General features: G+C 52.3%; 9 protein-coding genes across 9 annotated transcripts; 3 read left to right on the forward strand and 6 right to left on the reverse strand.

Moving 5' to 3' along the window:
- Positions 1-1,790: 1,790 nt before the first annotated feature.
- AYO20_07776 (hypothetical protein) lies at positions 1,791-3,909 on the reverse strand (the record flags this gene model as incomplete). Its single annotated transcript, XM_022646060.1, has 2 exons — positions 1,791-2,994; positions 3,056-3,909. The coding sequence occupies 2 exons, from the start codon at positions 3,907-3,909 to the stop codon at positions 1,791-1,793; spliced, it is 2,058 nt and encodes a 685-aa protein (XP_022497999.1).
- A 4,238-nt stretch (positions 3,910-8,147) lies between these two features.
- On the forward strand, positions 8,148-8,963 carry AYO20_07777 (hypothetical protein; the record flags this gene model as incomplete). Its single annotated transcript, XM_022646061.1, has 1 exon — positions 8,148-8,963. The coding sequence occupies one exon, from the start codon at positions 8,148-8,150 to the stop codon at positions 8,961-8,963; it is 816 nt and encodes a 271-aa protein (XP_022498000.1).
- A 3,019-nt stretch (positions 8,964-11,982) lies between these two features.
- On the forward strand, positions 11,983-12,576 carry AYO20_07778 (hypothetical protein; the record flags this gene model as incomplete). The annotated part of the gene is made up of 2 exons (XM_022646062.1): positions 11,983-12,092; positions 12,159-12,576. The coding sequence occupies 2 exons, from the start codon at positions 11,983-11,985 to the stop codon at positions 12,574-12,576; spliced, it is 528 nt and encodes a 175-aa protein (XP_022498001.1).
- Positions 12,577-12,877: 301 nt separating this feature from the next.
- AYO20_07779 (hypothetical protein) lies at positions 12,878-13,540 on the reverse strand (the record flags this gene model as incomplete). The annotated part of the gene is made up of 1 exon (XM_022646063.1): positions 12,878-13,540. The coding sequence occupies one exon, from the start codon at positions 13,538-13,540 to the stop codon at positions 12,878-12,880; it is 663 nt and encodes a 220-aa protein (XP_022498002.1).
- Positions 13,541-13,955: 415 nt separating this feature from the next.
- Positions 13,956-14,318, reverse strand: AYO20_07780 (hypothetical protein; the record flags this gene model as incomplete). The annotated part of the gene is made up of 1 exon (XM_022646064.1): positions 13,956-14,318. One exon carries the CDS (start codon positions 14,316-14,318, stop codon positions 13,956-13,958), a length of 363 nt encoding a protein of 120 aa, XP_022498003.1.
- Positions 14,319-15,040: 722 nt separating this feature from the next.
- On the reverse strand, positions 15,041-16,666 carry AYO20_07781 (hypothetical protein; the record flags this gene model as incomplete). Its single annotated transcript, XM_022646065.1, has 4 exons — positions 15,041-16,123; positions 16,179-16,415; positions 16,473-16,529; positions 16,580-16,666. 4 exons carry the CDS (start codon positions 16,664-16,666, stop codon positions 15,041-15,043), a joined length of 1,464 nt encoding a protein of 487 aa, XP_022498004.1.
- Positions 16,667-17,068: 402 nt separating this feature from the next.
- AYO20_07782 (sulfate adenylyltransferase) lies at positions 17,069-18,790 on the reverse strand (the record flags this gene model as incomplete). Its single annotated transcript, XM_022646066.1, has 1 exon — positions 17,069-18,790. One exon carries the CDS (start codon positions 18,788-18,790, stop codon positions 17,069-17,071), a length of 1,722 nt encoding a protein of 573 aa, XP_022498005.1.
- A 1,220-nt stretch (positions 18,791-20,010) lies between these two features.
- On the reverse strand, positions 20,011-21,015 carry AYO20_07783 (phosphoadenosine phosphosulfate reductase; the record flags this gene model as incomplete). Its single annotated transcript, XM_022646067.1, has 1 exon — positions 20,011-21,015. One exon carries the CDS (start codon positions 21,013-21,015, stop codon positions 20,011-20,013), a length of 1,005 nt encoding a protein of 334 aa, XP_022498006.1.
- Positions 21,016-22,262: 1,247 nt separating this feature from the next.
- AYO20_07784 (phosphoserine phosphatase SerB) lies at positions 22,263-23,714 on the forward strand (the record flags this gene model as incomplete). Its single annotated transcript, XM_022646068.1, has 1 exon — positions 22,263-23,714. The coding sequence occupies one exon, from the start codon at positions 22,263-22,265 to the stop codon at positions 23,712-23,714; it is 1,452 nt and encodes a 483-aa protein (XP_022498007.1).
- Positions 23,715-23,821: the final 107 nt, after the last annotated feature.

Here is a 23,821-nt window from a genome sequence, read left to right on the forward strand (position 1 = left end):
CTCTGGGAAGCTCCAGGTGTATTCCTGACCGCTCCATTGCGCGATCGGTTTGACTAATGCAAATATGAAGGCGTGCTGGAAGTCGAGCACAAGGGACTGTCAAGGACCAAGAACAAGATGGATGAAGCCTTACCGTACAAGTCTAGCCACAAGCATTTTCCAGAGTCATAGCTTGAGGGAAGAAGCTGTTAGTCGGAAGTATCGAGGTGAATAGAGTACGAAGCAGAGATTTTTTTCCTCTTGTCTTTTCGCTTCCCGACTTCCGCCTGTGTGTATCCTCCCAACCGACGTGATGGCGGCCTATCCGGATAGGCAGCATTCGGTCGTTCCAACTTGCCCAGTCCAGCCAGCCTGACATTCACACACAAGAGTCAACGTAGGAGGCTTGCAGGAAAACAAGTTTCGTCAAGCCTATTCTGGCATCGTCCATGGCGACATAAGCTTAGGATCGTCAAGCTCTCCAGCGCCGACACCGGCGGGATCAGATGATGTTGCTGTTGAGGGCCACAGAAGCACGACGACGAGGGTGGTGATGTGAAGAAAAAATGCAAAAGGACCCATATGGCGCCTTGGGCGACCAATCTTATCAGATAATTATTATCAGATAAGATGAAAAATTCCCGCCGATGTGGAGTTTGTAGAGGGGCAGACGAGGAAGTGGGAGAAAGCAGAAAGAGGCCTGATCCCGGCTTCTGCCAGCTTTGTACAGTTTCTGTTTGTGGACAAGCTTGACAAGCTTGACAAGGTACCAGCTGGTAGTAGCTGGTGCCAGAGAGTATTATGGAGCAGGAGAAGATTCCCGCCGCCAAGATCTGCACCAACCGTCGCCTACAATGGTTAAAGGGACGAAATCGGTTTAAAAAAAACTGTACTTGCAGTGATTTGTTGCATGTGCCGGATTTGACCGATTGACCGGTTGACCGATTGACCCGACAACACGATCAGCGATGCGTCTAGACCCCCGCACAGGTTCCCAGTCATGGAAAGAGACTCACCTGGTCTATACCCATTTGGTCTGTTGTCCCACAAACTCACGTCTCCATCGACCACCGGCCCTGTTTCGGAGAGATAAAGGCAATGTCAGACAGAGCTCACCGTGCCTAAGCGAAAGGCCACATGTCCAACCACCGTTTTTTCACAAAGGTAGTGGGAATGCCACACATGGACCACATGGGCCTCGGAGCCCACAGCAGGAGGATACTCACGGGAGAGTGGAGAGTGTCGTAGCAACGTGGCTGGGAGGGGGAGGAATTGAGTAGCTACTTGCACATGGCTCATGTGTAGAGCTCAGAGCAGTGGTTCAGGGGCACCTCAGCCTCGTGGCGACCCCCCACCCGATCTACTCGGACCACTGGGCCGAACTTCGACTCAGTATAATGAGAGACTCCTTTGTACCCGTGGTGCGAAACGAGTTTGAATGGGATTCGATCTGACATGGTTGGTCCTTGCTTCACAGTAGCATACAGCAGTTGAGAGCTCCAGGCACGTGGAAAGTGTAGGGATGAGTTTTGACCCATCACGCCCAACCACCTCTTCCGACTGTGGCTTCTCTAGTTTTGAACCGCTCTTCTTGTATCGGGAGGAAGCTCTATACTGGAAGTGACCGGAAACTCACGGCAGAGTTACTGGACCCTGTGGTGTTGCAGGTGACGAGTGTGTCGGAACCACTATTCCATCCACCTGCCACAGTATCGCAAACACCAGGCCGATTGTCTCACAAGTTGACCGGGACGGCCGCTCCTCTGATGGAGCCCGTTGTTTTTCATCTCACGCAAGCCCATGCTCCTTCTTTAAGTAGTACCTCCTCTATTCATGAAACTCCAGAACGAGCCCTCACCAAAGTCACCACGAAATTGCTGCGGCACCTCACTCTCAACGTTGCTGTCCCCGAATCCAGCTCCAAGCCCGCCATCAAAATTATCTTCCGACATTGAAAACGGCTGCACAATGGCCAGGTCATTGTACGTCAGATCCGCGACTGGTCGAAAAGGCGTCCCATCAAACGCATAACTGGAGCTGGCTGGTGGGGCCGATGTCTGCGTTTGCTGAAGGGGCGTACTCCAGTCAGACATATCGCCAAAGGATGAATTGCCGCAGAATAAAGCGGGTTGCTGTGGTGGTGGTGGTGGTGGTTGTTGTTGCTGCTGCTGTCCTGCCACAGGATAAAGTGTCATGCCGGGATGCGAGCCGGGCGTTACAAATAGCTCCGAGGAGTGAGCGTCTGATCTTGGACTGCTAGACTTTGAAGTCGGTAACGGTGACGGCTGGTTCTTCTCCGCTCGCAGGAGGAGATTCTGAATGACATCGGCACCCTGGCCAGCAACTTTATTTGTGTTGCGGATTGTATTCAGTCTGAAAAGCGACTCCCGTATGCATCTGAAGGCTTCTGGGACCAAGTGTGCATTTTCGTGCGGAAAGGCAATCAAGACAGCCAACACCGAGACGCATGGCTCCACGCTCAAATAGGCGAGTGTGAACATTTTGTAGTGATGGAGAGATAGGGAGTCGAAAAATCGCTGCTGGGCATCCAACATGTGGATGGCAGCTTTCAAGATCTCGGTGCGGCTCTTGGAGACTGAAAAGATATACGGCCGGTGGAGCAGGAGGATGAAGAGCCAAATGGTCGCACAGAAGAATTCCCGTTGTGATGCCAGCATCGGGAACTCTCCATCAAAGGACCTGTCTGGGTTTTCGAATCGGTAAATGGCGGGGATGTTGGCAATATACTCCAGGGCTCCTTGGTGAAGACGTTCCACCTTGCCATAATCTCGCGGATACGGCCCTTCCAGCTCCAATTCCCGGATCTGTGGGAGGTGTTTATGTATATGGTACTCGAGCAATCGCACTGTGAACGTATTCGGTTTCTCGTAATCGCTTCTTTGGAACGGGGCAGAAGAACTCCGGTTCCTTGGGATGTCGCAGTCGGTGGGTGGGACAATGGTATAGTCATTGGCCTTGAAATTGAGTGGCTTGCCCAACACCATGCCCATCTGACTGCAGTTTGCCGTTAGTCACCCAGTCACCGGGCATCAGCGCGTATTGTCAGCCAACTCACCTGTCCCAGAGGTAAAGGTTCACCATCAGACGACGCCGTAGCACCATGTTCCACAATTCCTCACATGCGCTCTCTGCATTACTGGCGTATAGTTTGCCGTCGTCGCGATGGAGACCTATCTCTTGCGCATTCATGGTCGCTTGCGCGACGACATGCCATGATTCGACAATCATCCCCCGATTCTTGAGCCATGCCGTGCGCAGAAGCTGTGCTGCGATATAATCCAAGTTGATAACATCTTTTGGAAGCAGGCCCAAAAGCCGCATTGCAGGATCGTCGGACGGGCCATCTCCTTCCACAGCAATCCCTTTGATACAGAAAGTGTGGAGGTTCTCAGAGTGGCCAGCCGGTAGGAATTGTAAGGCGCACACGAGGACCTGAAAGAGGAGAGCTGAAAACACCAGCCTTTCGGAGGGAAATGTGCCTTCTGCCTGGTAAAGAGGCGAGGTGTGGTGATGGTAATAATCCTCCAGTTTGGTGGTGAAATGATTTCTATCAAGGATGGTATATTGCCAGTTGACCTCGTCGAAGAAGACATTGACCAGGTCTCTCACACAAGCTGAACATGGCAGGAGTTTCAGCACAGACTTGTAAATCTCGTAGGCCGCCTGGCACAGCGTCACATTCTTCTGCTTCTGCGACGGTCGAGGACTGCTGCCCAGCTCCAGGTCCTCTAGTTTCTTGACAATGCCCAGCGAGTTGTGCACGTTGACGTTGGAATAGCCGAAACATGCGAGATCAGGGCTCCATGTCTCTTCCTTCGTAGAGTGGTATTCTTGAACCACGAAACCGGGCGCCTTGGAAAATGCTTCGACATACGGTTCCTCGGCGGCTTTTTGAGAGCGACTGGTCATGAATCAACAACCGAGAAATCCCCAGAAGGAAAACGACTCACCCCGGAATCGCATCTCCATAGAAGCAACTATCTTGCTTTCCTCGGAGCACGCAGGTCATGCATGGCGTTTCCCTATTGCACTATTCGCTCTGGTCAGTCCCCACGAGTGACTGATATGTACTAGGAGGGTCCTTCAAACCAACCTTCTGTTTGCTGTGGCGACAGTTGGTGCAACTAAAGGTGATGCGCATCCGTTTCTTTCGTATTTGGTCGCCCGAAAGGCCTGCGGCATGGCGTCGGGTCTCCATGGGCAATGACAGGGTCGCCGTCGACAGTACATGCAATGGTGTCTCTGTGGAAAGAGGTTTCTTGAAATCCGAGTCCTGCGGAGTATCGACTTTACATAAAGCCGTGGTGCCGTAAGCGATCGATGACTTAATATCCTGCACGGACGCCGATGAGATGGAGCATTGCGGGCGAGACTGGGCCATGTCACTATTACTCAGCACCTGCAGAACTCAGGGGAGAGAGATTCAGGGTGCCAGGCACTCAGGAGAGATTCTGTACCGTCGGATAGCTGAGTATTTCGCCTGTGCCAGTCGGATTGCACGTTGCCCGAATCACACCTGGATTTGCCGCCTGCTTCACCGGATTTGGGGCGGGATGGCGTGAAGAACAGGGAAGAAAGATTCCCCTAGATTGGCCAGCTCCGCCTAGTCGACGGATCCACGAATCCACGGGCTGAAGAAAATAATCCTCGCCTGCTACAGTGGCAGTTCGGTTGGACTGGCTCCGCTCATCCGCACTGACGCTTCCGCATATACAAAGTCGACAGAGCCACTAAGGAAATACGCTACTCGACTTGCAGCAGCCACCAGCGACCGTCGTCCTAGGGAAGAGAAAAACAATGGACGAGACAGGGGAATTCTCTCACCAGCAGGAGTCGCTAAGCATCTCACGTTACGAGGAATTGACACAATGAATGTGTTCAGCCTCGCCACGGAGTTCGACCAAGGCAATGCCCTCGGCTGGAGTGAGGGTACCTATCCGACAACGAATCGGCTCGAAACAGGTGATCCTTCTGAGACTTCTGGCCGACAGACCATCCTCCTCTCCTCGCCATCGCAGTTCCAGTCGTCCAAAGTGGTCAGCGACACTGATGTTTGGAGTGCAGGATCTACAGCCTATCTCCCGTCAGGATATCTCCGCGGTTGAATGGGTGCCTCTGCCGCTCGTGGGACTCGACGGTGCAAAGATGCAGGAAAGCAATCAGGCGTTGACAACAATCCTGCTCCGAGGCAGGAAGATCAACACAATGATAGATCCTAGCCTGTCGCCATCATGCCAGCTTTCTTGCACTAGCCCATCCCTTGATGACCATGGAGCACGCTTGATCAGCGTTCACCTAAGCCTGCACGGGTTGGCCATGTCGACATCACCTGGGTGTTCCGTGGTTCCAGCAAGATACCATACAACGTCAAGGCATATGCAACATGTGAAGCGATGGGTATGACTAAGATGTGAGTATTTATGGTCGCATCTTGAGCTGGCGCTGTATTCTTGCCCATCGTAGGCACTTCAGCTTTAGCAGCCCCGCTGGAGTGGGTATGTATGGGCTGATCTCTGCTGCATCCATCGCAATTTGTCAAATTGTGGTCCGGCGCAATTGGAATATCGCCAGCACATGTTGCCAAAGCGCAGAATCGCTTCTGATAGTCGTTTCAGGCTGACTGTACAGGCTCGGTAGTTGAGGTGGGGGACGGGTTCGAGACATCGTGGTGCCTGTCAGATGTGTATCTGGAGTACAATGGTTCAGTCCACAGGTAGGCAGTCTGACGTGTTAAAGGGGAGAACAAGCATGCCCATCCAATCGCGAAAAGGATGTAGAGGCTCCGCAGAGTTTCCGGAGTGGTGGCTGGATGAGGAGGAGTCTTTCATTATCGCTTGCGCCCACGGGTTCTCCGCTGGAATGCTTTCAGTTTCGCAAAGGTTATGCCTATTACTTGACAGGTTAGGTAAACATGGCTTCCAATAAGGTGAGCGGGACAGGGTTCGAACTCAGGATCCAAGGATTCTTGAACGCGGGACAAGCCTGCCGAATGGAAGAAAGCATCATTGTCACCGTCTTGTGAGAGAATACCACAGATTTTCACCCGGCAACAAAGCATCTCCCCCAGTGCAAAGTCTTCGGAGCAATTGATCAGTCGAGGTGGCAAGCAGTCTCAATAAATGTTCAAATCTTGCTCGAGTTATGGGGTGAAGGCCCGCCACCTACCTCTCATGAAGCCGACGACGCTGTTGTTGCTGTTGACGCTAGGACCTAGGCTAGGAGTTAAGCAATACCACCATCGGGCCCCAGGAGAGCAGAGAGTAGGACGACTGCGGATCAGCAGTTTCGATCAATGGCAATGGCCACAACTCTCTGTTAACGAGAGCCACCAATGCTTGAGGCGACCCTGATGGCTCCTAGGGCCGAGGGCACAGACAAGATGCACCCGTTGTGATGCGGAAAGGAGGAGTCACGGAGCGGGTAGTGCTGGAAAGGTACACAGGGTTACAAGGTTATGGGTCTGTGTCCACCCTGCTTGTGTCAAAGTCGAGAGAGACGATAACAGCTGGTGTGCTCGGTAGACTCTTGCGCAGGGGGTTGCTTCGAGAAGTGATGGCAGCTCATCCCTGTGTTTGCACCCAGACCTGAGGCATTTGAGGAGGCTTTCCTACCTGTCCAGTCGCTTTTTTCCCTCGGTAAAGGGAACTTGATGGGATCAGGCGCCTGGAAATTGATCCATAACCTTGAAACCATAGAGGTCAACGGAAGAATCGTGCATTCATGCATCCGGCGGTTGGTTTCCTGATAGGTGGTTGGTGGCGCAAGCAACTAAGGAGGGCGGTGGCTACCCTTTCCCGAGGCCATTGATTTGGATGAGAGCAGTCAAAACTGTCTCCTTCAGATGACTCCAAGGCAGGGGTTCCATCTTCTGTCGTCATCTATTTGTTCAGCGAAAAGCTCCCTTCATGACCCTCTTGTCTTCTGAGTGCGTTCCCTCGACAAGGCCATCATGCTTTAGCCCTAGCCTGTCTCTCATTGTGCGTTGTCTCCGAGCAGTTCTGTTAAGCCGACCTGAGGATTCGTTCGCGTCCACTTGGATAGCCAACACACCCTGGCCTACACCAAACTTTTTGAGGCTTATGCAATATCCGCAGGAGTAAGTGTGCTGTCAAATGCAGCGTCGAACATCTGCATTCGCCAGAAAAGCGTCCACCCAGCTTCAGCACGGCGAAAAGCAGAGCCACACTCTCGGATCAAGACTGGCAGTCTGTGCCTAGCGCGAGCGTGTGAGGAGCAACGAACAACGTTGGGGTTTTTGGCGCAGTTGACGTGTCCCGGTTAAATTTTGTACGCATCGACATACGTATCCCATGGCATAGTGACCCGCGGTTCGCGGTCTCGACGACGGGCAGGGCCTTGAGGTTCAAGCCGCCTTGGAGCAAGAACAAATCGGATCATTGCGTGGTGAGGTTGTGAATGAAGCTCGTGGATCTGTGCCATGATTGTCGCCAGTTTTAGATTCGTCGTGCTTACCTAAACCGCAGTCGGATTTGCAGGCACCCAGCATGGCTGCTGGACTCGGTGCACGCGTAACAGGATCCTTTGAAGCACCCGAGCCATTCCGACAAGCCGCATTCCGACAAGGCTGCGCTGATAGCATCCTTATACGATGGTGAGTGAGGAAAGTCCATCCCAAGAGCGAATCATCTCACGGTTGAACGATTCGCGAATTGGCCTTTTCCGCCGGAATCCAGGTCACTCGCCACTCCGGCAGCCACCATGTCACCATCGACAGATACAGTATCACCACCATTACGACCGCCGCATCTTGTCTCCCGCTAGGCTGTAGGAGACGCGGTCTAATGTGTGTGTTGTGGCAAGCACCGAACCTGGCTGCTTGGGTAGCAGAGGGTTGGTGGTGGAGAGGCGAAACAAACAAGCCAAAATCACTTATTCGCTCAATCAGGAAATCTAGACTGCGCCAATGGCAAAGAACAGCCTCACCTGAAACCTCTCGACCCATGAAATCTGTATACAGATATTTTGTGATCGAGATTTTTGCCCCCTCCACATTCAAGTCTTCGTCAATCAGAATCTAGACAAGACGACACGAAAATCCGAACCCGTTTAGCCCTCTTCACACGCCCCATCAAACACCTTGGCCCTGAATACTACGTGTCAAATACGACCTACATACTTGACCATCCATGACTTCGCACATCGCAAATTACCTATATCTAGACGGCACAGTTGTGCAAGAGGAGGTCATTGGAGTGGGCGGTGCGGGAATTGTCGTCAATCGAGAAGGATACGCCCTCAAAATCCCTCTGATATCCAAGGTGTTTGAAATCGACGGAGTGCCAGTTGACGATAGAATATTGAACGCTGATGCAGGCGACTCCTACGACGAGCTCGCCGTCGCCATCAAGTCTTTTCGGCATGAAAAGGCTATATACAAAAGGCTGGGTGACCATCCTGGGATCATCCCCTGTTATAACGTCGACTCGGAAGATCCCTCGATCCAGATGCCCTTGATGGTTGGCGACCTTCGCAAGTATTTGGTCGATGTCCGGCCGACAAGGGCGCGCCAGCTCTCCTGGTTACTTCAATTGGCGCGTATTATGGCCTATGCACATTCTAAACGTATTCTCATATGTGACTTCCGGCTGGATAATATCGTATATGACGATATGATGAATCTCAGGCTTATTGACTTCTCCGAATCCTCTTTGATGGACCCCGACTGGGACTTGGACCGCTGCGATAGATACGGCTATTCTATTCTGACCGACATTGGACAATTTGGGGCAGTGATGTTTGAGATCATAACTGGCCAACATTGTCGTTTTGATATTTATCAGGATTGGACCGGGCCAGGAGATGCGACAACCTGGCCTCGACGGGAAACACTTCCGTCGACAAGCGAGGTGTGGCTAGGATCTATTATCGAAAAATGCTGGACCGAAGGAGTGTTGTCGGCTGATGATCTTGAGAGAGAACTTAAAAAGGTGAACGTCTGCTGAATCACGGTAAATATGGCCTGTCGCCACTTTGCAAGTCCTCGTCGTTACCATGTTTCCACATCACTGCACCTGGATCGATGATGAGCGATCTTCAACTGCTGGGTTGGACATTATCTAAGAGTACTCGCAGTGTCAGGACCCAGCCGTGACCGTGGCAAGATACTCAGTCCTCCTTGTCCAAGAGCGATCTTGCGGCAAGGGGCTCTCTAGGGCCCATCCATCCTTGTGCCTTCTGTATCCAATTCCCGAATGATACCGAAAGGACAGTGCATATTATAAAGCAGGGAACATGGGGCAGCGCGAATCCAAACCGACACAGTATCGGCGACAATAATCTGCCAGAAAATTCAGATAAAGTGCGGCCATGGAAATTGCCAAACTCGAAGTCAGCAGGAGATCCTGCTGTTGTCATCGTACCTTCGGCAGCAATGTACTCGGTGCTGGTCTGGTAGGCATTCCTCTGTCTTGGACCTGTGTACTTCGTCCTTGCCATTCCTAGGTGAGGTCTTGGGTGATACAAGGAGTTGGCAAGAGGCTGATGGAGTTGAAGGGTCGATTAAGACAGTGGACTATATGATCGTCTTCGGTGCGTCTGTATCAAGACCTTGTGCAACAAGCATTCAAAATACGTTTCAGCCAGGTGGCATGTCAGATTTCCGTCATCAGCACAACATTGATGGGAAATAGTGTGCGCTTCCTATGCAGACACGACAGTCTGCTGCACAACAGATTGACCATATACCGATCAGATCGCCGTCCGCCAAGGCCGTGGAAAGAAGCCTGACTAATCGATGAAGACTGATTAACGTCGTACCGATGATTCCTCTTCAAGCTTTTCCTTCTTAGAGTCTTAATGCCGTGGAAACAGAAACAACATTGGAAAATACCATGTCCCGCCACAAGAAAGGAGTGGACGAACCACACTGCAGGTTGATACGGTGAGTGGGATTCCAGAATCGACTGAAACTTGCATGACACAGACGACATTAGTCTTTCTCCCGCTTTCTTCTGAATAAGGGATCTTCCCCGCTCGCTGCATATCGGCCCGTGTGTGACACACCTCGATGAGGCTGAGATGCTGGTATGGAAGTCCAGCCAGGGTTAGTGGGAGCTACAGGGCTTCGCTGAACACCATAGTATCGACATGAATCTAGGCCATCTGCCTGAAGCGACAATACCCCGACTTGGGATATCTGGGACGTTGGTCACGGTTTGGAATGTCCAAACGAGTGTTCGAAACTCTGTCTCAGAGCGACCAGCTGGCAGTTGAGCTCATTGACAACATGCACAATTGTACTGAGGATCCACCCGTCAGTTTTGCTGTTTCTTTGTGTGGAGTACGGCCGGAATACTCCCAAGCACCACCTTTGGGGTTTTAGAAGTAACAAGAGTTCTCGTAAGAGGTAATAGACTCGCAAAAAGGTGTCTGGCCCTACCATGTGTAGAAACAACCCTTCTCTTTATGTCCGTCGATGTACCCAACCTTGGTCTCCTGGTAGCTTCTGCAGGCCGTCAGAAACAATCGAATCCCGGTCCCATCAGCGGAGTGTGGCAGTTCTGGCACACTACTATTTTCGGAATAGTTTGAGTTGGTTGTTTCTCGGATTGTCCGTCATCTCCACCCTTTTGACAGTTGAAGATTTGAGGTCAAGACACGTCCACTAGACATGCTTCAGTCAACCAGGAGATTTCCCCAAGTCCGAGGAACGTGAACAACAAACCCATTCCGACCAACCATGCTTCAAGGAAACCACCTTGTACGTGAATAGTGAAAGACAATACCATTGGTCAACAGGTGCAAGGTGCTGTACGAGTACTCCGCACTCCGCCCTTGTCCAGCAACCTTGATCCAACTGAAGGAGAAATACTTGGTAAGGGGTAGAAAATCTATTTAAAGTGGGCTGCTTCTGTACGTGATAGCGCAGGGAATGGACTTAGAGTGGCTAAGTGAGCTAAACTCTTCCTAGAACAAATCAATCTTCCACAGGCAACACTGGTCAGTCTTGGCACCGGTGTTAGCGCCGATGCTAATTTCCATCACTGTCACTTTTCCCACAGCCGCAGCACCACCACCTGCTGCACCGTCTGCACCAAGCAAGGCATTTTCCATCACATGTTGTTGTCATTCCTCTACCCTTGCTGCCAGGCGATTGATGTCTTTGACGTAACATGGACTCCCTACTCGTACACGAGGTCGAGTGGATAGGGGGAGCCCTTGTCCGAAACAATTGTTGACCAGCCAGCTGTCCTCCGAGAAACCAGAATCCACCAACCGCATGGCCGGCACCAACACACCCTTCTTTTGAATTCTCACTGTCAAATGTCTGACTTGTTCCCACCAGCGGGAAAAAAAGAGAAAGAGGCACAGTCACAGGTGAACAAGCAAGATGCAAAGGCATGTCTCAGTCTGGTGGCGGCCAATGCCACGCAAGGGGCTAGCCACTGAAAGGGAGATCCGTCGCTCCGTCTAACGAGATGATCGGGGGTCAATGCTTGTCTTTTCCCCACAACCTCCGGACTCCTTGAATGTATCCGACTGGACAATCCTCCGGCCCGTGTCGCTTTGGAGCCGCCACGCCACGGGGGTTCAGGCCTCAATCCAGCCAAGTCGAACCAGTCTGAACCAAACCCCAGTCCAAAATCTATCCTGTCCACTCTGACAAGCCCATTGTTTTCCCAATCGCTGTCAAGGGTCGTTGAGGGTTACCGCGTGCATGTCAGGCATTGGTGCTGGGTAGGCTAGCTGGCTAGCTAGCTAGCGAGCGAGCGACTATTATTTTCCACTCGTATTTATCTTTTACTCCTTTCCCCCAGAAACGCCAATCCCCTTTTTTTCGTCCCTGTTGCTTTGTTTCTCGTGGTGTCTATATACAGCGGTAATAGGCTTGTCATTGTGTATTGTTGTCTCCGTTACATACATTCGTTTTTTGCTCCTCACTCCTGCTCAGTTTCGAGTCTTTCGTTGAATAGCATTTTTGGCACCATATCTCAACCTTCGCTTCCTCGACACCTATCAATCATGCAGTTGACAACTCTTCTGTTGGCATCCATTGCCTCCCTGGCAGCTGCTCAGACAGCCACCAGCTCGGCAACCACCTCGACCTCGACCTCGACCTGTGCCGCCCAAAAGTGAGACCATTGGACGCCCCATTGCCCTTCAAGCAACCAAGAACTTTGCTAACAAAATGCGAACAGCATTCTCGATGCCTGCCTTGCCACCATCCAGGGACAGGTGAACTCGTGCCAGAGCACCGACTACGGCTGCCTGTGCACGCAGTACGGCAACCTGCTGACCTGCTACAACAACTGCCCCAACGACTCGGGCGTTACGACCGTCCAACAGCAGCGTGACCAATACTGTGTGGCCGCGTCCGCCTACCCGTCCACCAGCAGCACACCCGTGTCCGCGGCCCCCAGCACCACTGCACCCGCCACCACTGCCTCCGGCAGTGCCTCATCAACCGACTTCTCGTTTGGCGACGGCACTTCCACGACCGCCAGCGCCAGCGCTAGTGCCACCGACGGCTCCTCGTCCGACAACGCCGCACCAACCCTGGAGCTGGGCCGTGGCATCGTGGCCCTTGCTCTCGCTGGGTTGGGTCTTGTCCTGTAAATCTGACAAAACGAAGTTGAAAGAGCCCGGGGAACAATTGGTTGATAATTCCTTCCTTGCTATGTTGTGTTTCTCTGCAAGCATTGCGTTTTGGGACAAATGGTGGTGGGAAAAATCAAAAAGAAACGGGACAAACGTTTGTTGCTCTTCCAACCCGCGGCGTAGATAATCTCTTCTTTTTGGGGGGGAGTTCCAACACCGGCCGTTGTGGAAGGAAAATCAAATAGTTAATCAATTTATAATCTCTCCCCAGCCTTAGGTCCTAAGTCGCGGCCTCCTTTTGAGGGGACATTGATATCAATCATCTTTTGCGTTGTGATCGTCGTTTCGGTGCCTGGGTTTCCTCTTTATTGTCTTCGTCCTTTGCTAGAGCTGTCCGTTTCCTGCCTTTCTGAGCCGGTGTTGGCTGTGGCTGTGGTTGTTGAGGGGTGTTGTCCTTCGCATCATCGTCATCATCTTCGCCCTCGCCCTCGCCCTCACCACGAACCCCCGCCTCATCGAGCCCCGGATGCTCGTCAAACGCGTCGAGCAAGCCCTTCCGCTCCACCCCCTCCAACAAATCCACATGACCCAGGACGTAAGCGACCTGTTCCAACTCGCGGGCCGTGACGTTCAACCTCTCCAACACCGGCCCCGCGGCCTCGAGCAGCGCCGTGTACTCCTTGAGCGAGTACTTGAGCTTTTTGTCCGCGGATGGAAAAAACCACAGGTACATCTCGTCCTGGAAGAAGGGGACGTGGACCGGGTCGAAGACGTTGAGGATCAAGGTCCCCGTGGCGGGGCCGATGCCGGTCAGTTTGCAGACGGCGTCGAGGGCGTCGGTTATGGCGGCGGTGGATGGACGGGACGGGCGGGGCGAGGAGCCTGAAGTTGATTTTGAGGTTGATGAAGACGATGAGAGGAGTTTCGCAAAGGCCAGAGACGTCTGGGCTTGAACCGCCGAAGCGTCGTTCTTGCGCACCATGGCTGGGAGAAAGGGCCGCGAGTGGCCGTGGGTTCTGAAAGACGGGCGAAATGGGTCAGCTTCTCATATCCAGACTCGGGTGTGGAGCCCCGAGGAAAGAAGGCAACGATGGCGGATGAGACGCTCGTAGTACGGTCATAACCGTTCTCTCCCTTGAAAAGGAAACATGCTTTTTGCCGGCCGGTGATGATGTGAGGCTCCAAGCATCGAGTCCAGGGCGTGGTTCAAGCTCCTTCTGTGCTGCGACAACCACACACAATGGCCCAGGAATAGAGGGAAATAATCTCATGACCCAGGTAGGGATCGACAATGAACACGCTTCCATCCCACTCGCGTAGTAGAAACAAACCCTCAAACAGAGGCACGCGTACTTAGGGACTAGAATCGACTTGACTTGACTTGACAAAGAACAAACTCACATCTTCCACTGCACCAACCTCTCAACATCATCTTTCGTCAGCCCTCCGCCGCCGCCGCTACCTTGCGCGCCGGAAGATCCATTCTTCTTCGTCTGCTTCGTCTTACTCTTGTCCGTCTTGGACGCTGGCGCAGGACCAGCACCGCCAGCACCTTCAGAAGCAGCAGCAGCAGCAACAGCGGCAGGCAACTCCTCAAACCTCCAGCGGTCGCGCTTCAACGCCTCAGTGACTTTCTTGTCGTCGTTCTTCAACTTGGATCTATACACCTTCTCGACCAGCGAGGGGTATAGTCCGAGCGCCTCGCGGAATGCGGCGAGAGAAATCGTCCCGGGGGGTGGAAGAGGAAGGTTTTGTGTCATTGTTTTCGTTGGAACTTCCTGTTGTCGTCAAATTCAACCTAGCTATGTAGGTCCGCAACTGTAGGATGGTAAAGTTGGTTGGTTGATATGTATGTTGCATTGATTCCCCGATCGCTGGGTATTGAGAGCACAGCTAGGTCATTCGATTTTGATGCCTGCGGGAATTGCTGTAAACTCATGTCATGGTTGATATGATATGATATGGTATGAGTGTGGCGAGGAAACGCGTTGGGAGCGTGTAGCACATAAATCTATTATTTGGTCGGATGCCAATGCCCTGTACCCCGTACTGCACGACCATATACCTCGACACGTGGTAATTATATTTGAGTGACTTCTGTCAATCAGCGTTCCTGGATCCTTTGGAAAACACATTCCTGGCCCGTAATGACGAGCAGCTTGACAGGACCACGGGACATCCTGTCGATTACTCTTCTAGTGTATCAACTCAGAGCTTCAACATTGACCCATCTGGATCACCCAGTTCCTGAATGCTCTTGTCTCGACCTGCACCAGTCTAATTGTCCTCAATTTTGTGTTCCGGACGCTGAAAGAAACCGTCCATTCCCATTGCATCCATGCACTGATCTCCCGAGACCGCCACTCTAAATGTAACTTGGAGCCACAGCATTGAAATAGAGCGTGCTCCCAGCCTTGAACAGCGACATACTGATACAATTTCCTTCTCAACCTGCAGAATCTCATCAGAATTCCTCGGTGAACTACGCCTTGGCTCTTTTGACTTCCTCTTTGGGCTGAATCCTCGCCATCATCTCCTCTCTCTGCATCAAATGTCCCACCCTCTCCAAAAGCTGCAATAGCCCTTTCATGCTGTTGCCCCATTCGTCCAACACCTCATCCGGTCCGCGTTTCACTTCGAAGCTCACCACTCGAGCAGGCCTATCGATACGCGCGTACACCGTCTTCTTCGTCACAAGGTCTGATATGTACTTCTCGGTCTCATCATCCGAGAGATCCAAGAGCTCCGTCAAACGCGGGAACGTGATGCGTGTATAATACTTCGCAATGACGCGAACATTGTGCTCAATCACTCGATGCCTCAGTGCTTCGTATCGCGTATGAGCCTGCGGATCACTCGCGTCCGAGGTTTTGGAAAAGATGTCAGTTGAGCAAAGGTGTTCACCATATTGCTGCTCGACCATGGGCCATCGCATGAGCTCCGGAATGGTGAACTGTTTCAAGAGTGCTGCGTCTTTGGGAATTTCAGAATTGCGACTGTCCTGATAGATGCGGTGTAGAAGATCAGACTGTTCGTTATCGTACGGGGCGAGCAAGACAAAGTAGATGACTCTTTGGAGAACGGCATGGAGCTGTTCAGGATTGTTCTCGACGGACTCCGTATCCAAAACTTGTCGGTAATGTTTGCATACTTCGAGGTATTTGTCTTCGTGTTTTGCCAGTGTGATCTGTTGTTCGTAATATCGCAGTTTGAGGTCTGTCACGTCGTCTTCTGGCTCCTGTTCAGACTGCTCCTCAGACTTCTTCTTTGCTTCTTTCTCCTTCCTCTCCTTTTCCAACTGCTCAGGTGTCTTCTTCGGCTTTCGGGCAAAATATCTTGTGCTGATTTTTCTGCTTAGAATACCGGCCTGCGTCCAGTCGTTGTTCTGTATACACAGTGCCACCTGTTCTAGGATGAATTCTGTCTTTTCTCTTCTCGTCATCGAGCCGAAAGTTTCCACTTGGAGTTCGCAGAGGATATCACATGCTGATTTAATGTCGCCTTGCTCTTTCTTGATGTTGGAAAGTATTCGGGTGATTCTGGCACGTTCGACCTCGACGAAGATCTATTGGCCCCGTCAGTCTGATGGCACATCGATACAATGGAATCACTTTGCGCACCTTGCCCTCGGTCACGGTCCGGAGCGCCTCAATGACACTGAGCTTTGTATCAAGATTCGGTGTGTCGTCAAGGAAGCCCATGACAACTTGCACCATGTTTGTGATGGCTTGTTTGAGTTGGCCATGTTTCTTCGACAGGAGCAGGACTTGCTCGTTCATCAAGCTCCAATCCCCGGCCTCTTTGCATAGCGTAACAATGGTAACTAGACATCGGGAGGTTGTCGCGAGATCTGAGGACTGCAGCAATAGTTAGCGAAGGGCAGGGCACGGGATCTCCGGTCATCAAACACGTACTTGTCTTGCTTGCTTCTCAAGCAGCAGAATCTTGTCAATGGCTTTGTGAAGATCTTTCTGCGCAGAACATCAGCCAGATTATTCATGGAAGTGACCAGCATCTCTACCTTCGCTAGTGCTTCTGCTTCGGGGAGAATCTTGTCCGCCTCTTTCGTAAAGTCCTTCTCCGGCTTGAAGATGGTGCCGTCTGACATGGTGGCGGATGAAGAATGGGAACCGAAGACTCGAGATGGTATTTGAATAGTGATACAAATACTAGGAAGACAGCAAGAGAGTCCCAAGAGGTCGAGGAAGCCAAAGTCAGAGATTGGTGGTTGGTTGTTTGGAGCAACGTCTGGCCGCAGGTTGACATGAGCTCAGATGCCCTCTGAGCCTTGACGCGTCCTTGGCGCCTGCCTCGCCTCTCAGCCTTGCGTTTACCGAAAATTGCCTTTTAAGCCTCTCTATAACTGTGGAGCAGGTAATGCATTTGACCCAAGCAAGATATTTCTAGGATACCAAAAGTGTCTATATAACCAGGCCACATGTTCTTCAGATCCTCTAACTACCCATCACCATACATTGATCCAATCCATTCTCATGCTCATAAATTGCATCTACACATTGCCCAGGAAGCCCTGGCTCTCCAGCATCAACACAATTTCGTGGACAATACTCCTGACAGACTGCTTCTCGCAGTCTACGGTCAAATCTGCATTCGAGGGCTTCTCATACGGATCGTTGATACCAGTAAAGTTCTTGATCGAGTTCCTCCGAGCCCGCGCATAGACGCCACGCTTATCCGTCTTTTCACAGAACTCGAGGCTGGTCGCGACGTGGACCAAGAAGAAACTGCCATATTGCTGGATGGTGTCCCGAGCTTCCTGGCGGGCTTCCTCAAAGGGTGCAATTGGTGCTGCGATCACAGCAGCGCCAGCTTTGGTCAGTTCCGCAGCAACAAAGGCGATACGCGCGATGTTGGTGTCGCGGTCCTCTCTTGTGAAGCCCAGTTCGGAGGACAGCTCGTGACGGACGGTCTCACCCAGAAGGAGGGTAACGGGACGGCCGCCTTGTTCGTTGAATGTGACTTGTAGGGCTCGTGCGATGGCGTCCTTGCCGGAATTTTGGTAGCCGGTCAGAAAGATGGTGAAGCCTTGTTTTGCGCGAGGAGGGTTCGACTCCCTCAATACTTTCACAACTTCCGGGTAGGAGAACCACTCCGGAATAGGAGCACCAACTCTCAAGCGTCTGCGCAACTCGGTGCCAGAGATGTCCAAGGTTTTCACACCTTCAGGGACTTGATCCTTCGGTCGGTACTCGTCTGTATCTGGTAGATAGGTCATCATCTGGAATTCCACGACCTCAATGCCCAACTCGGCACGGTATTTCTCGACCGCATGTTGGGCGTCATATGGACCATAGAAATCCTTTCCTGAGCTGTTCTTGCCAGGACCTGCGTGGTCCCGGCCAATGATGAAGTGGGTAGCACCGTGGTTCTTTCGGATGATAGCATGCCAAATGGCCTCGCGAGGGCCTCCCATTCTCATGGCAAGTCCAAGCAAGCCTAGGACGGCCATTCCGTTGGGATAACGGGGCATAAGGGCTTCATAGACACGCACTCGAGTGAAGTGGTCAATGTCACCAGGTTTCGTCAGACCCACGACAGGGTGGATGAGCACATTGGCCTGACGCGCACGGGCGGCGCGGACAGTCAGTTCACGATGCGCCCGGTGCATGGGGTTTCGAGTCTGGAAGGCCACCACACGAGTCCACCCAAGCTTCTCAAAGTGCACCCTGAGTTCCGAGGGCGTGTATCGCAGCGCCACATAGTCGTAGTGATTGAGCTTGTTCACGGCCTCGATCTTGCCACCCACGTAGAACTCTTTGGTCGATTGCATCAGGTACTTGATGGCCGGATGTTCTGGATCTCCTCCAAAGACTTCCTGTGCCTCCTTCTTCTTGTCTGGCCTGTAGACGTCGTCCACGGTAATAATGGCAAGGTTGCGATCGTCTCGAAAATCTCGGAGGGTAATCCGAGACCCTGGCTTGATCTTGAGGCGCTCAATTATCTGGGCCCCGATATCCAGGCAGATGGGCATGCTGAAGAGAGCACCGCTCGCGAGTCTCAGGTTCTCAACGACACCATTGTAGTCCTTCTCGTTCATGAAACCCTCAAGCGGGGAGAAACCACCATTCATAATGAGTTCCAGATCACACAATTGTCGCTCGGTGAGAATGACCGCCGGCAATTTCTCAGCCTCAGCTTCAAGCTCGGCATGTCGAGGGGCATCTCGAGTCAGGAGATCTTTGAGAACTCCTCCGTGAGGTGGGTTGGCCATGGTGACTGGGTAGGAGGGGGGTTTGCCAGGGAAGACGTCAGAGTATTGCTTTGCTCGGCACGCAGCGTTGAGTGGGACAAACGCTAAAGGAAGGGCAGTGACAAGAGAAAAAGGACAGCACTGAATAGACAGAGATCTCAGAGAGGGAAATATCCTAAAAGAAGTATTATAACCACGTCCAATGCGAGCGGCCAAGGCCAAATAGTAAGAAACCTACTCTATTCTCGTTTGTTGCAATCCCCGCCACGGCTGAGCCCGCGCACAAATTTTTACGAACCCTGAATGATGTATGGTGTGCGCGACCCCTGCCTACTGCAACCCCTATACCGAGTAAGGATCCCCCGTGATCATCTCCAATAGTAGCGGTTGGCTGCGTCCGAAGCTATGTACCATGCCTGTGTCGAAGCTTGCACCGAGTTCCGGTGCCTGGCAGTGGTGTCCGTTTGGCGCTCGACAGAATGGTCCCTTGTGGAAAAGGAGGGGGCCGAAGGGCTTGCCTTATGGGATTGTTGAGGCCAACCACTCTCTTTGGGTCTCGCTAAGGCTGCCGATCTCCGTTGCCATGTTCAACGATGGGGGAGGGAGGACAGATAACAGGACAGGAGGTTGACACAAAAGCCACCAAGTACTCTATGAATTTTGTTTCTGACTGGACAGGCAAAAGAGTTTTCCTTGCGGACTGCGCTTTTGCAAGCATGACTGCGGGCAAGAGGCGGTGTCTCCATGGGGGAGTGCAACACAACCAGCCACGCAAAAAGAGGACCTTGATGCAAATGGGAAGCGGATGAGCAAGAGAGAATGGGCGGTCAGATAATCTGCACCTTTGATAAATCTATCGACAAGGGGGGCTTTGGGGCGTCAGGGCCTCCCAGCGTTGGACAGAGCGCCTGCCCTAATGGGGGCTGATGTCCTTCTGTTCGTCTAAATCACAAAGTCGGCGCTGCTGTTGCCAAGAAACTCCATGCCTCTTTTGAACCCTCTCGTGCTTCTGTAAAGGCGCGGGGCGGCCACCGCGGCCACCACGCTCTTTTCCCTCCCTCGATAACACTCACTAATCCATCATCCACCCCCTGATGCTGCATGCAAATGCTGATATCGTGTCGCTCATGTCTCTAATATGTGAAACCCACTAGGAAAATGCATCCATGCCATCACCGATGGCCGAAGTCCCGAACACCGACGCTATGCTGCCAAACACGAGGATTGCTTCAGACCTCGTTTTATGATTGCGCCTCGAGCCTGACCTTTTGAAGCGCTTGTTCCAGAGCTTCCCGCTCTCTCTTCTTTTCTTGTTCCATCAAGTACTGTGCATATTTGGAGCGGGGATTGTGAATGCCGCACTCCGTTTTCTGTTGACCCTTCCATCGGCCTGCACGTTCGTCCTCACCTTCCTTGACAGGTTGGGTTGAGTGCCAATCCCCGACACTCTTATAACCCCGATCCAGCAAGGCATTGTATGGGACGTCATTGTCCTTGATGTACTGCTGAATCTGGTTGAAGCTCCAGTTGGCCATGGGATTGATCTTGAGCAGACCGGCCTCGTCGACTTCAATGATGTCCAAGGATCCTCTGGCGCCACCTTGGCTTCTTCTCCGGCCGGTGAGAACAGCATATGCCTGCAGCTGACGGTAAGCCCGCTGTGCAGGCTCAACCTTGACCAGATAGTCATATCTGTTGTCATCCTTCTCCCATAGCCTGTCGCCATATTTCTCCTTGAACTCTTCTGCAGTCTCAACTTCGGCTGGCTTGAACACATGGATGTTGACCAAAGGATATCTTTCCCGCACCTTGTCCACCAGCTCCAAGGTTTCAGGGAAGTGATGGAGGGTGTCGAGGAAGATGAGATCCACCATCTGCGGGCGAGGGACCTTGAGCTTGGACAGCATGTCCAGCTGGACGAGTCCTGTCAGGCCAAAGGCCGTGGTCTGGTAGAGGTTGGGAAGGGTGGTGATGGCCCATCTGAGGATCTCCTGGGGTTCGAGGAACTGAAGTTGGCGGTTGAGAAAACGAAGGTGTTGTTTGGTGAAGTACACCTCAGACAATTCACTTTCACTATTGGCACCTGAAGAGTAGCCAGAGTCGGCACCGCCTAATGAGGGGCTGCTGCGGCCACTCCCACACGGGGTCTCGGCTCCTGAAGACATGTCGAGCTCACTTGAGGCAAACGGGTTGAAGAGGTAAGAGACTTGGGCGAGGGAAGACGAGAAGCGCGAGAGGAAACCCATTGAAAAGCGATCCGACTGACAACAACACGGGGGGGAATGATGAAAGTGCTGGAAGCTCACCTTTTTACAAATCAACCTGCTGCGATATCATCGTTGAGCACGCAATTCAGCAGTGGAGCGAACTAGGAGTTGAGAGCCTCGCGATCCGGTGCCAAAATTTGCAAAAACAGTCACTCATCGCTCAACTGCCTCATCCCTTGGTCGATGGCGTGATCGAGGAGGCAAAGAGCCTTCCCCATCGTCATTGGATGCCGCCCTTTCTCGACGTTGAACGTCTTGTGTCATTTGCTGGCCTTCTCACCCGAGAACCGTAGGATATCGGAAGTCGGAGAAAATCTGGATTACATGCGTACCTAACTTGGAGGATAGGGTCTCCGGGCTCAGCTAGGCCCCATTTTCTATACCTCCGTGTGCGGCTAGGCAATCGGAGCGCAGCGTCCTTCGTTACAACTTACGTGACAGCTCCCCTGCGAGCACCTCATCCAAGCCAAGACACGAAGAATGCGGGAGTAGCAAGACTGCAAATTGCGAAGAGAAGGTCAACGATGTCGTGAGATTGTGACAGATTGACGACAGCCCCCAATATGAGTAGAAGTAACGTTGAGATCTCTCGAGTCTGGACCGAACCTGTGAGAGCGACAGCCGGGCGCGGGGATTTGCCGAGCCCCGATGAAGGATTTTATCGTGCCTTGCGTGCTCAATCTCGCCAAGCCTCACGTGCAGCAAGTGCAAGGAAATGCACGTGAGCACAACTGCCAGATTGCCTCGAGGTCACGGGATGCTTGGCCGCAACAAAGTTGAACAAACTGCGCTTTTTGCCTGCGATTGTTGCCCTTCATCCAATTCGCTACAATCTCTCCCGAATTTTTTGTTTTTGTTCTGCCACGCGAACTGGTGGAGGTATTTTCCCCAGTTCAATCCTTCCACTTGCAGGTAAGCTTGAGGTCGTTTTACCAGGCAACCTCAATGGTAGGGATCTTGGCGAACTGCCACTCAGAATACTCACCCAGTCTTTTCTCCATTGTCCCTCCATGCTGATCTGAGCCTCAATGGGTTGTTCCTGCATTGGCCTCGAGATGCTATGACGTCGTTTTGCATCCCGTCGATCGCACCCCTCATCCGTCCCTGTTGCTCTCCAACGTCGACCTAGTGCGGCTTCAGGACAGCGAGTACCTTTCTACCTCCGAAGCTGTCGCACGACCTCATTGCCAACTCGGAGAATTGAGTGATCTCAGCTCGTCCTGGAAATGGCGTCGCCTTCTCGATCTCACAAGCTTAGCTTGGGAAAGGACTCTCTGGGCGCCAGCACATTTCTCGACGACCATCTTGAATACAAATCGCGCCAAACAGGGCCCTCGGCGAGCATCGATGGAGTTCTGGAGCAACCACCCCGAGTCCCTCGAAGCGTCGTTTCGAATCTTTCCCTCTCCAGCGCGTCGAGAAGATCCATCAGTGCCATCCCACCTTCGCCGATAGTGGCTCAAGAGAGTGGAACCATTTACACAATATCCCACACTAATTGTGTTCCTGAGGTTGGTGATCCGGCAAGACTTGTCGCAACCATCTTCTACAATTCGAGCGCGCCGCGACATCCCCATATCCACCCAGATCAATCTCCCCCGGCCAGACCGACAGATCCAATACCGGTCCCCGAGATTGCTGAAGGCTCCGCACCGACAACAAGCATCTCAGAATATCCTCTTGAGCCGCCTGCACCTGAACCTGAACCTCTTGATCATCTGTATGGTGCCTACATATCTCAACTATGTTTGACCCATTTCCTCTCTACACTTGACAGTCTTCTGGTGCACAATACTCCTGAGGAGAGGCAACTGACTTCTTCCCATCGATGCCTGGCTCCGGATCCATTCAAACCAAGAGTAATGGAGATTACTTTTAGCCCCCCTCCTAACCCCGAATACTTGCCGTTCTCTCTCATCTCCAAGCACGAATCGATCTATAAATTCGAAAGAGAATGGAATTGCGAGGTCATTCTGCAACCCTCCAATGTCTTCCGTCGACACAAACGTCTTTGTGTCTTTGACATGGACTCCACCCTCATCTGTCAGGAAGTGATTGACGAGATCGCCGCCTTTGTGGGCGTCAAAGACAAAGTTGCTGCTATTACCGAGCGCGCCATGAACGGGGAACTCGACTTTGCTGCATCTCTAAAAGCAAGAGTAGCATTGCTGAAGGGTGTGCCAAGTGACGTGTTTGAACGGCTCAAGCCCAAGATTGTCATCACCCCAGGAGCGAAAGAGTTGTGTAAATGCCTGAAAAGACTCGGTTTCACTCTTGCTGTTTTCAGTGGTGGATTCCAGCCACTTGCGAATTGGCTTGCTGGGGAATTGGGGCTCGACCATGCGTTTGCGAACCACCTCGCGGTTGACCCTGACTCCAGCACACTGACGGGAGAACTCGAATCTTCGTACCCAATTGTTGACTCTCAGCACAAGCGTAACCTGTTGATAAGCTTAGCAGGCAACAAAGGAATTCCTCTTGTACAGACAATGGCAGTCGGGGATGGCGCAAATGACATTCCCATGCTCAAGACGGCTGGTCTGGGTGTGGCATGGAAAGCCAAATCCAAGGTCCAAATGGAAGCCCCTGCCCGCCTGAACATTGGTGAGAGTATGCTGGACTTGGCCTACCTGTTAGGTCTGTCCAAGGAAGAAATCGACCAGCTTTTGCGAGACTAGAGGGCGGATCCAAAGAGGGTTGATGACGGGTATCAACGATGGACAGATAGTGTGGGAAGAGTGCACTTTATTGGCCAGCGCTTCAGCGAGCATCTGTTGGGTGAATA

This window comes from Fonsecaea nubica (assembly GCF_001646965.1).
Source record: "Fonsecaea nubica strain CBS 269.64 chromosome Unknown Scaff56, whole genome shotgun sequence".
NCBI lineage: Eukaryota > Fungi > Ascomycota > Eurotiomycetes > Chaetothyriales > Herpotrichiellaceae > Fonsecaea > Fonsecaea nubica.